Raw genomic sequence first — 13,094 nt, 5'->3', positions numbered from 1 at the left:
ACAAAACATCACTAATGTTGTGGACATTCCTTTATTCTGAGATACATCAATAGGCTCTCAAAACAATCCCAAACAGACATAAGGTCTTTATAGAGCAAATCCATATAGATTATTTGTCAAATAAACCAGTAAAACAGAATTAGGGGATGGAATATATAACATTCACACTCATATGGATGTCTTGCTGCAAACCAAATCGCCCTTAGGGGACAATAAAAGCTTTAAGTAAGTAAGTAAGTATAGCTCATATTTTTAAAATAAATCAGTGAAAAAGTATCCAGACAAACAAACAGCATTTTAATGCCTTAGTCATATTTCATAATTTCAATTTTTCTCTAGGTTACCTGATTTTGAGAGGTGCAAGACGCGTGACATTATTTATTTTTGCAGCCAATCACTGCTGTTGTTTTATTTTATTGATTTGATTTTAGTCATATAAGCTAAATTCGAAGGCAGGCCACAGGTAAAATCCAACGAACCGCATTAACCCCGCAAGGCAATAGTTGAATAGAGCTTTTGAGGTATTGCCACTGCTCCAACACTGAAAGGCACTGTTAGAATACTTGGATCAAGCCAGGTTCAGCATAGCGTATGTCACTGTCTGCTCACGTTGGTGACCGGACCAGGGCAAGCACACTTTCGCAGTTCCCGCCGGAAATGCAGTCTAGTTGAAAGTTGAAAGTTTACTGACAGTAGGCTACACTGGAATTGTTTAGGAGCACAATTAGACATGGAGCTAAAATGAGCATAATATGAACGGTTTTGATTACAAGATTGGGAAATTAAAAATTAAATTAAATTTAATTTAATTAATTAAATTAAATTAAAAAGTTAATTAAGAAATTAAAAATGTCCTGTCTTTGTATTTTAATTGGCTAGGGTACAGAGAGGATTTTGCAAGATATATTTGGCTTTTTAAGATGATATTTAGTTGTCATAACAACCGAGATGCCATCGTTCCTGGAGGAACGATATTTACATGGTTTGTCACTAAAGGGTTAAAGCCTGAGAGTGGCAGTTGCTGCAGGTGGCCTGAACACCTGGCACAGGATTCTAATTGCTTAATGGCCCTACTGTGATGTCATTATCGCCAATGTTAAATCTATGGTGAAATTTTGAATAGTTTTTAATTAATAGTTTAAAAAGTATAAACGTTACAAAGCACACATGTCCTAAGACCTACGCAACACAGTTTGAATGAAGTTTCTACATTAAATGGTTGAAGCTGCATTAAACGCGTTAGAAGAATAAGAAGAAGAAGCCTAGGAAGAACAGTAGGGGAGAGCCGGGACAGTTGAAATTAAACGTAATTTACAAAGCCATCGTACCACACTAAAAGCTAATATTTGGTCACTAGTAACCTACTGTACATATGTCCTCTGTCAAATACAAATGCATTTTCAGCTTTGAACAAAACCATTCAGGAATTATTACAGCAAAAGTGGGATGTGCATAATGTTTCATTCGTCCCCCCTGGTTGGGACAGTTGAAACACCATAAGGAGACAAATGAAACATACAGTTTAAGCCATATAAACGTCCCACAACTTCAAAATTTTACTACATATCATTAATGGTACTAAAAGGTGTTATTTTAGATAGATTGTTGCAGGGCTATACGTCTTCGTGCATGTCTGTTAACAACTCATTGCCATCATCGTGAAGCGTATATGAAGCGTTTTTTTTTTTTAATATATCATGCCCTGTGGATGATTCTGCCATATCATATTTCTATTGTTAAAAATGTCGTTTCACTAGGTTTTTATGTGGGTTAGGCCACTGCACATCCAAATAAGTACCCTTACGACCCACAGGCCATCAGTCTCCATAGGATAACATGGGAAAACTCGACCCCCTACCTGGTGGGCCCAAATATATTTTCATCTTCCTAAAACTGTTTTTCCATGTCTCACCTCCATAAATGATTGTTTAAACACAGATATTTGTGCATTTACTTAAAATACATGGAGTTACAGCCTGGTCGGGCCCGACAAAGACATATGTCACTATAGCTTGTTTGCTTTTCATGTAAACAAGCATGCAATATGAAAGTCTGGGATTGTCGAGAACACTAAATGGTCTACGGAATAAGCATTAAGTCGAACCTTTAAATGAAAAACAATCACTAATAATCGAAAAATATAACAGCTAATGAAGTTTACTTTTGACCATCATCGAAAAAATGTAACAGCTAATGAAGTTTACTTTTGACCATCAAAACTCGTTTATCGCCTGTAACTCTGTGATAAAAGGACATAGCAGTCCTGTGTTTCAATCGTTCTGGCTCTCCCCTACAGTGCATTTTCATGCACTGTAATAAGAAGAAGACTTCGGATAACAGAACAGTGCATTTTCATACAGGGGTGCCTGCAGGAATTAATGCTATGGTACGCACATCCATCACCCCCCCCCCCCCCCCCCCAGAAAAAAAAAAACTTTCACGCGTGGACAGTATTTTTCCTTTAGGTTCGTGCATACATAGCATAACAACATCCACATGCAATAATGCAACAACAACGTCTACAATTACCTATTCATTTAGGCAACTTTATACATCCCTATACAGGCTAAAGCTACCTTTAGTTGTGTTATAGCTACTGTAACGTCTGGCTTTAAACAGCTGTAAAGCAGTCGTTCTGACAAGCACACCAATTGCTTAGCCAACCTTGTTCTTGCCCATCTTGAATAGCTCCTCTAGCTTTGTTGCCTCCATCCTTTCTGTTTTCGTTGTTTAAACTTGTGATATCCATGATGAGTATAGAGTTAGTGAATTAGCTCAACATTGTGTGCTGATAACCATATAGAAAGCCGAGTAAAAGAAAACAAGTAGCCTATGCGTGCCTGCGTGCGTATTCTCTCCTGCTCAAACATGTGTGCGCGTTAAAGTGTTCACTAACTTTACTTAATAGAAAATTGTAAATAGCCTGATGGCATGCAACTAATGGGATACTGTTATCCCAGTATAGTTGGAAAGGTATGGTAGGCCAATATGGTGTGAATATACACACACACAAGGTACATTTTCTCTCGTTGTTGATTGATGGTACGCACAGTGCGTACTGACGTACACCTGCAGGCGCGCCTGTTTTCATATACTGTAATTAAAGTTACTTTTCTGGCGAACCGTTTACCAAAGCAGCTAGCGGCTAACATTGTTTAAAAGCTGAGAAAAAGCTTGTTTATGTGATGTGATGCTACATGCATCACAACACATAAACAAGCTTTTTCTCAGCATGTCTGTGCGATGAGTAGGCTACTTCGCGGGTAGTTCAACAGAGAAGAATAAGTGAATTTGGACGCACTTTCTTTCTTGCCGTGCGCTGTCACTTTCTCCACTGCGTAAAAGACTAAATTAATTTGCACTGTGAATGCATTTTGACAGACCATAGGCTAAATAAAATCGATGTTAGTCGGGTGCAAGGCAGAATATTGAAAGTCACATTAGCCTTGATCTTTGACCTTTGGCTATCAAAATCTAACAAGTTATTATTTGAGTCCAAGTGACTGTGTCTAGCCCTGAGATATGTTGGAGATATCACATTTTGCAAATATTGGACCTACGGGTATACTGGTGTATTTCACCCAATGATGTAATTTTGAGCTACCTTAAGGAATATTGCACTCAGGACATTAAATCTAGCTTGAATTTGAACAGTAGACATGATTGATGATGATATATCTCAATTTGTCCACCATAAATTACCTAAATATTATTTTTCAACCAATCATTGAAATAGATATGTATTTGAAATCACTGGCTGGATCACACTATTTAGGCGGTTACAGCGACAAAAATAATAAAAAGGCTTCTTTTGATTCATAAAGACCACAGATGACCCTTTCATGTGCAGAAAGAATTTTGAAAAATGGAGGTTGCTCATCGGAGATATTCAGGTCTGAATATTGCTAATTTTTGGGTATTCGCCAAAAGGCATGTGACATACTGTAGTGGACACGTGTAGTCCTGGACTGACACCCATCACACCTTACGCCTTGTAACTCCAGTTTTAAACTAACCTTGGATGGACCTTTGAAGGCATGGATTATTACTTTGCTGTGTTTAATGTTCCAAGACATTGAGAACTTTGAAAAAGCACTGGTAGTTTATTTACAAGACGATTTATACAGACAGTATCTTCAGGAAGTTTACCGTTCGCCGCCATCTTGAATTTAGTCACGATAAGTCGAGCGACGAGTACGAATGAACAGGTATGATAAGGGATTAGATTCCAAAAATAATTCAGTGGAAATGCATGGATTCCAGTTGCAGCAAGCAAAGCTAAGCTTGCAAAGCAAAGCAAAGCTTGCAAAGCAGATGGGCTACAACAAGGTAGGCAAAATTGTGGTGCTTGTCAAAACCTTAGCGCTAGAGATGCACCGATATGGAATTTTAGGGCCGATAACGATAACCGATATTTATTGGTTTGTTGTGGCCGATACCGATACGATAACCGATAATATTACTCTTGAAAAAAATTTGTGAAAAGTGATTTGGGGAAAGCATTTAATAAGCATAATTTTATTGCAGTAATTTTACCTACCACCTGATGGACAGAACTCATAATAGTCCTCAATAGTGCGGCAGTCAACAACATAACAGTAGCCTAGCCCTACAGCATGTGTGGCTCCTTTAAGTTAACCTGACGTCAGTGAATTGCGAGTGAGTGGCTAGAGAGTAAGAACTGTTTTAATTTAGGACTAAACGCTCATAAACGGCTCAGCTGGGAATAAGCTACAATATAGTGACAAAATCAGAGTTTGTGAGGGAAACTTAGGTTTAGTTTCAACTGCGGGTAACTGAATAAAGCTGCAACTCCTCAGACTGCATCTTATGTCTGTCTACTCTGTTGTGCACAACCTGCTGCAGCAGAAATGAAAGGGGTTACCCCCGTAACTTGTTATGATGACCTGTCTGGAACTGAAGCAGGAATGGTTAAATATAATACTAAAACACAACTTAGAACTAGGCCTACGTACTCGTCCCACTAAGGAGTAGGGCTGTAACGATTTACGATTCCAAACCGAAATCGCGATATTCATATCCACGATACTGTGTCGCGGTGTGAAAAGGCAGAATCGCGACACACCCTTTCTAGTGTTTCACGCAGTGCAAAAGCAACCCACAACTCCCGCTTTACTTATCGGTAGCCTACGTTGTCCAAAAACAAACAAATAAATAAATAATAATTTCATACCTCTCCTTGCTTTCATTGTAGACTATGTGTGCAACTTTACCAAACAGTATAGAACCCCCTCTCCTTGCCCCGCTCTCTCTCGCGCTCCCTCCCTCTCACTCTCCCTCCCTCTCCTGCTCAATGAACACGCGCGACTTAAATAAAACATTCACAATCGTGAAAGCAAGGACGCATAGACGACTAGCTAAATTACTATTAAATCCGCTTAGCATCATTAGCATGCTGCACATATTTGTTTAAAACTCTTGCACTGAAGTTGACTGATCATCTCAATACCAACGTTTCCCAAAAGGGCCTGTCCCAAGGAGAACAAGTATTACCTTGAAACTTAAACACACATGGGGAAACTGAACAGTCCAATCAGTAGACTATGATAGGCTAAGCTATATGCTACTTTGTTTACAATATTTCCAGGCTTCAACCAGACAGCTGAATTAAAGAGGTAGAGTTGTAATAAAAAATAGTAGGCCTGGGCTATAGGCTAATCTGCATAAAGTATGCTGTCATAAATATCAGTCATTCAGAAAAATATTTTGATATATAAAATAATAGATATATTATATTGTAATCCTCTGGTGTTCTAAGGGAGGCTATTAAAATGTTATTTAATAAAATGTCTAGCCCCCCCCCCAAAAAAAAGAAAAATCGAGATTTGTATCGAACCGTGGGTCAAAAATCGTGATACAAACCGAATCGTGAGGTTGGTGTATCGTTACAGCCCTACTAACGAGTTTGCTTATTTGTTTCCCCGATCAGCGCTGTAAACACACCAGCACAAGACGGCTCTAGATAGGGCTGAGCTCCACTCTGGTAAGGTTAAATGGCGGATCATTCACGAGACGATTTTGAGATGCACAGATTCCAAAATGAACGCATATCCACAGATTTTGTTAGAGTGGTGAAATACATTCACACCGCTGACATTATATTGTAAAAAAGTATAGCCAACCAAGCTCAAGTAGCTCAGTGTAGCCAGACGGACCTTACGTAGGCCTAAATTAGGACTTTAAAAAATATCGGCGCAAATACTCGGCCAGAATTCTGTTATCGGACCGATAATAATATTTTCATTTTTTCACTTATCGGCCAATAATATATCGGCCGCCGATATATTGTGCATCCCTACTTAGCGCAGCTGGAATAATGCTTAGGCTGATGTTAAAGCGCACACAATGTTTAAAGCCATACACAATGGTAAATTGGAACAAAACTAAAGGTAACCTTTATAGGCCTGTATAAAGTTGTCCAAATGAATAGGTCGTAATTTGGCGTTGTTGTTGTAAAGATATTGCATGTACAGTAGATGTTGTACTATATAGGCTACTACATTTTTAGGTGACCAATGCACGAACAAAACCGGGAAATGGACAAATATTATCAAGGCTTTGAATGTTTCCGTCTGTGCACGGGGGTGTCTGTAGATCGGTGTGCAACACATTCATTCCTGCAGGCCTCTGGTCATGCATGCGCCCTTAAAATAGCATCTGCGCATTTGTGCCACTGACTTTAGACCAGAAACTTCCTGGTCTGTGGCGGAATTGTTTTCTGAAACTGCAAAATATCAACAGGGAGCGTTTGCACTGGAACACGCCCCTTCTTTTCGCTGAACCGCCCCCGTGGGCGCAATTGAATTCCCTAATTTACAGACATGTACCTGTGGAAGGGGTTGCGCTGACTGCAAAATAGAAAAGACAAAAGCACGAGTATACAAAGTCAATTGCGCTGGAGTGCAAGATAGAGCCCATAAACCATTAGGCTACTACACTAGAACGTGTACAAAGAAAACCACTCAGCAATCAGTCTTATTGCTGAGTGTGTTGTAACCGTGTTGTAACCGTCGTCGCCTTTTAAAAAAAAAAAAAACATAGTCCAGTCCATACAACTTCATTTCAATTTCGAAAGAAATACTGGACTGTTTTTTTTTTTTTTTAAAACGGCGACGAAATTGTGAATTTCCAGAGCGTGTTACAACACACTCAGCAATAAGACTCCTACGGACTTTCCCTTGAAGATGGCGGCAAAGATGGCAACATTTCCGGAAAGGTACTGGCTTGATGAAATTCATTCTGGACTCTCTATTCGACCACATAAAGACCTCGGGATACTTCGGTTTGGCTTAAACCATCCACTCACTACCACGTAAGTGTTATGTTGTTTGGAACTGTAGAAGAGGTATAAAAATAGCGTTTTGTAGCGGCGCAATTGAAATGCCCCGCTCACTTCCAGGCTACGAGTTGTGACTGAAAACGGTACAATCGAACTTTCTCAAAACACATCCGAATGACATGATTTTGATGTCAACTCAACGTATGCACCCCCAATCATCCGTAAATCGATCTAAAGTGCATTTTACTCCGGATAATTCCTTTAAAAGGGAAGCAGCAAAAGCCAGTCTCCAAGCAGCAACTTCAGGACACATTCTGACACCAGCAGATTTATATGAGTGGGGCGTAGGACATATAAAAAATGTCCATTTTCTTTTCATATCAAATGAAGAGGTCATATCTCATACTGCTGAACAGAGGATGCGATTCTCCAAGGCCAAAAGAGTACCTGGTACTCGGCAATACCACTGTTACATCCCTACAGAGGACGGCAGACTCAAAGTAAGTTGGGTGTCTGGGGAAGACAGTCAGTTGACTATTGAAATATTTACTGAAGAAACAATTGAGATGCCTGATCACACTAATGCTGCATCAACAGTGTCTGTCACATTAGACCAGTGTCGTATTGGAGGCTATGTTGGGTGCATATATGATGACAACTGTTGGAATGGTATGATTCGTGACAAGAGTGAAGCAGAATCAGACATCCAGATATGTTTCATGCACCCACACTATCCCGCACCATCTTTCCACTGGGCATCTAGAGAGGATATTTGTTGGATGCCATTACAGTGCATCATTGCATTCCTTAGTGCACCTGCAACTGTCAGTGGGAGGCAGTACCACCTTGATCTCAAAGACAAAGCTGCTCTACACTGCACTTCAAATGAAACGAAAATGAGGCTAGTTATGATTAAATGTTATGAATGATAATGCTGTAAAATGAAGTACCATGTTTGTTTTGTGCTTCATCTGCCTCTGATGATTTATTTCTGATGTTTTTTCTTTCAGTTATTATGTTTGTCATTATTGGAAAAAAGTACATTTTGTCCATATTTAGTGTGCAAAATAAAGAAGAAAGATTTGCATAAGACAAGTCAAATTGGTGTTTTTATCATGGAGAATAAAAAAAAAATATTAAAAAAATCTTCGTACATTCCCACAAGGTCTTAGGGTGCTCTGAAAATGAGATCCAATTTTTTTTTTCAGATTTGTGAGGTCTGCTGTTCAAACACTGATAGAGTTTCGTTTCTGTTTATTGTTTTTTCTGAGGGTGTTTGTACTTATCTCAATAAGGGAGAAAAATCAAAAGCCTGTGTTGAGAACAAATACGTCATCTGAAGGCCTAAACAGAGCCCAGCCAAAAACTCCCAAAAAGATTTGATCAACTTTGAGGGACTGCTATGACCATGCAGGATCATCCAGACCAAACGTGACAATTTTGTATACTATTCCTATTTATGTACCAGCATGCAAAATTTGAGCCTCCTACATGGTTTAGTTCTTGCACTGTGGGCTTGTGAACTTTGACAAAAAAAAGAGGCCGACCAAAAACGACACCCCCCTCCCCCTGTAAAACTGGCTGTATCTTGGAAAGTATTGATCTTACATAAGAGTAATTTTACAGTGTGTCTCCTGGGTAACATAGGTACACCTGATAATTTTTTCAGAATTTTTTGAAACCTAAGTGCGTGGGCCCTGGTTCAATTGACGTGGAATGACCCACCATACATTAAACAGTCAAATGATAGTTCAATAGCAAACATAAATGAACATTTAGACCCACAAAACATAATTAAAATTCCTGGAATCCCTGTTCCATACGGTCTCGCGTGCAAGCAGATTCCTTCCAATGCACTGCTGAAAGTAATTGTGGTGAATAATTACTTAATATTTACTTAGACTGGCAAACTTCAGGAACACTCAGGAATCAGGTTTATTCTGTTACAAGCAGAGAGGGTAAAAATGGTCTATGGTCTATGTAGGCCATGGCACAGAGGCCATGGCCTCTGTTGGATCAACCTCTCCCTCTCTCCTTCAGTTCTCCATCTTGTTCTTAGTCAGTTTGTATGGGTTAAACAAAGAAAGAAGTTTGGCGGCAAAACAAGCCCACGTGGTTGGTTCTCCAGATGGCATCAGACACGCCTACACACACCTACTTCACACCTATGCATTCTTATCTGAATCAGCATGAGGAGAGATATCCTATACATCAGAAATATCACTTATAGAACGTTCCAAACATTCTTACAATTAAATCATTACAATCCTTGTACTGAGACTATTACAATGATACCAAACATGAATACATTTACATTTCATGACATGGATACAGTATACTGTAGCAAGGTAACTCTTGTGGAACTGATAGCCCTTGGAACCAGTACATTAGCATTTCATTGGGGGAGGGGAGGGTGTCTTGTTTAATGCCAAGAAGGGCCACATGGCTAACTAAAACTAGTTTTGAAACCCTAATTTTTTTGCTATCACTGCTGACTATCAAAATACCGATGTGCTGTCTGAAGTTGTGCTGCTTGCTGTTAAAAGGAATGACAGATGTCATTTTCATTGGTTTAAAGGATTTTATGCCCAAAACACAGTCATGACTGATTAAGAAACATAAGAACAATTATTTTGCACCCAGCGTTTGATCACATAATTGCGTCATTAAATTAGTGAATGTAGCTGACCACGCCTTTAATGTCTATAAACTTTGCGCCTCTGACCATCCATTTCTGATCACCAAAATAGAGCCCATTATAACCAAAATAAGCATATTTTAAAGGTTATATGAGCTGCAATGCAATGGCTAATCATTTCATACAATAAATTAGCTTTAACAATCAATCTTACATTCTCACTTTTCTGTTAATTTTATATGTGGACAGACTTTGTTTGATCCAGCAGTGTTTTGTGTTAAAATATGTAACAGGATTCACGATTTTGGTGCTACCACTGGCAAGTTTGTCACCAGAAGTTCACTGGAAGGTTGCCATTACTGGCTAACTGTGATGTTAAAACTGGCGATTGCCACTACTGGCAAATTTGTCACCAGAGGTTCACTAGAAGTTTTCTATTACTGGCTAACTTTGGCAGTAAATCCTTGGCGAACACATTTGCCACTAGGGCTTCTGATTGTTGCCAGAACTTTGCTGAAAGTTTGCCTCTAGTGGCCAACATTAGCAAACTTGTGGCAACATTTTCTAGTGAACTCATTGGTTTGCCACAAATCACCAACAAGCTTGCCGCAAATGTGTTGTTTTTGTAAGGGGAAATGGTAAACCAACTTTTGTAGTGGTTTAGACTGGGCCATAAACAGTCCCAGCCCATTAACATGACCTTCAGGAACATCAAACAACAGTATACTGAGATATTTATGTACAGTATTCTCTGACCAGGATGTTTCAAAGGACTTAATCATTAAAGACTCCACATTACCAGAAAAACTCAGACAAGCAGTGTGGTGGATGTCACGGCTTAGCAGAGAAAAACAACAGCTAATTGAGCTAGGCAACTGTCTTCGAGCACAACTCACAGAGGCAGGACTGGAAGGTACATTAAGACTGGAAAACGAGTTCCAATAATAATGATTATGATAATAATGCTAATGATAATTTTGGTGGTGTTATTGTTGGCTACAATGGATATACTCAATGTGAATTTCTTTTTCATGGTACTTGTTCACCATGAGGAAGAACTGGTCCCAACAACAAAAGGGCAAAGACAAGACCATAGTCACCTGTCCACCCTGGAGCTCCTGCAATACCAACTCACTTCTCAGGTAATCATATATTCTATATCCATTCTACATCTCATCTTTATTTAGGTCTCTCATCTCATTTACTGCGTTTTAACTGATTTAATACCAAGTTAAATCATTGTCATCAAAGAGAGTCCATAATAAGACTAACAACTTACTGATATTTTTCTCATTCACAAGACATACAGTAAAAACTGCAAGTAAAACACGACCATCTTTTTCCTATTGAGAAGGCTCTTGACATTGCTGGTTATCCAAGGCTTGTTGTTTGGAAAGCAGTGACTTGACTTGACTTGACTTGACTTTGCCGTCATGGACAAGCTGTGCGCTTGTGCAGACCTGGATTAAATAAAGTCACTGCTCTCTCCTTTTGCTACACCTTGAATTTTGCTTAAGTTATTGTTATTATGGACTTGGCTAAATTAAGGTAAAATTAAGGGATTTGCAAATCAATTATCAGGGCTTTTGCATAGTTTCAATTGGAATGGAAGAGGAATGAAAGTTTATTTTCAATGTTTCATGTTTTATAGTGCTACCCTCCCCAAAGACTATAAAATAACTTGTTCTTTTGAGAATTATTTAGTTGAACCATAGCTTTGTTGTTGTCTGTCAGGAGTTACAGTATGCTCAACTGGATCATAGCAACAAGTCACTCCCAATAATGAAGCCTGCTGTCTCAAATAGTCAGCATGAAGACAAATATCAACCCAATCAAACTAATCAATGGACACAGGTAAGCCAAAAGAAAAGCATCAGAAGCTACATCACATTTTTTTGATAAGATGTACTGAAGCATTTCTACAACTGGCTTATTTTACCCATTTCTATACCTCTAAGGATATTGTTTGCAGGAAAGACACCACCCCCACCTTGTCAAGTGCATTTAAGTCCTCCACCATTCCATCATCTCCCTGGATGTCCTCTGTTGACACAGATTGCTCTTTGCAAGATGTTTGGCAAATATTAGAGAAAGGTCTGAGTCCAACTGTCCTCACACCCACAGGAAGTACTGACCAAGGTAAATAGAAACATATTAGACTCTTTTGTGTCACGCATTGGCAGGCAACGCTGTTGATGTATGAATTTAATTAGTAGGCAAAATAATTTTGCTAAATTGATACCATCCGCATCCTACACACAAAGATGGATGGATCAGCGCCATGCTCAGGTATACACACTAAAGAGTAAGTTGTCTGTAAATAAATTCCCCTTCAAAGCCACACCATGTTCTTGAAACTTCTAAAACAAAACAAAAAAAAACAAAGATAACTCATTTTTATTGAAAGATAACCTCTGTCATGTTCCTCTAGATGTTAAAGGGACACCAGGCAAGCCTGATGCTTTTTTTCTACGAAACTCCTCCTCGCTCGGTCTGAAGCTCTTTTCCTTTTCTTAGCATCCTCTGTCAAGAGTTTTCGCTGCTTCTTCGCCGGCTCTGCCATTATACACACGTTTGCAACAATCGCTAGCGTTTCGTTAGCCTCCCTCTGTGCTGTGGATGCAGGATGGAAACTGAAACTGCTTCGGTCGGCGGGTACGATACACTTGCAAGTGGGATATTCTTTCTACAGGCAGTAGGGGCGGGCGAGAGAGTCTTCATTCGCCCTGTAATGAGTCATTTAACCATATACCGACTTACGAAGATGAGTAATTAACACGAAAACGTTGCCTGGTGTCCCTTTAAAAATGACCACTAATAATTATTTTGGGTAACACTTTACTTGACGGGTGAGTTCATAACAAAGACATTTTTTGAGTTCATAACACATTCATAGCAGCTGTCATAAACTGCACATAAAGCATTCATGACTGTTTCATGAGACATGACTCAGCATTCATACCAAACCTTTCATAAATGTGGAAGACAGAACGATGACAACTTATCAAAATAAAAGTCCAACATCGTATTTGTGTAACCTGGAACGGTTGGACATTCCTAGTAACAAAAGATGAGAAATCATCTGCAAAGGTTACATCATAAAACAAATACTTTTTTATGAAACAAAAATGATTTGCTTGACTATGTTCTGTCTTT

The 13,094-nt window shown here is 39.1% G+C and overlaps 1 protein-coding gene across 1 annotated transcript in view; it reads left to right on the top strand.

Annotated features, from left to right (window-relative positions):
- ccdc57 (coiled-coil domain containing 57) overlaps nt 1-13,094 on the top strand; it is a 172,608-nt gene that overhangs the window by 139,933 nt on the left and 19,581 nt on the right. Inside the window, exons 15-18 of the mRNA XM_076298709.1 lie at nt 10,698-10,851; nt 10,995-11,080; nt 11,673-11,792; nt 11,897-12,077. Coding sequence (XP_076154824.1) covers nt 10,698-10,851; nt 10,995-11,080; nt 11,673-11,792; nt 11,897-12,077 — 541 coding nt within the window. The remainder of the gene's footprint in view (nt 1-10,697; nt 10,852-10,994; nt 11,081-11,672; nt 11,793-11,896; nt 12,078-13,094) is intronic.

Source organism: Alosa pseudoharengus, unplaced genomic scaffold (assembly GCF_046254945.1).
Source record: "Alosa pseudoharengus isolate Yale_2024_CS ecotype anadromous, Long Island Sound unplaced genomic scaffold, YU_APseudo_1.1 YU_APseudo_1.1_scf_21, whole genome shotgun sequence".
NCBI classification, from domain to species: Eukaryota; Metazoa; Chordata; class Actinopteri; order Clupeiformes; family Clupeidae; genus Alosa; species Alosa pseudoharengus.
This window is presented reverse-complemented; position numbering and strand designations above follow the sequence as displayed.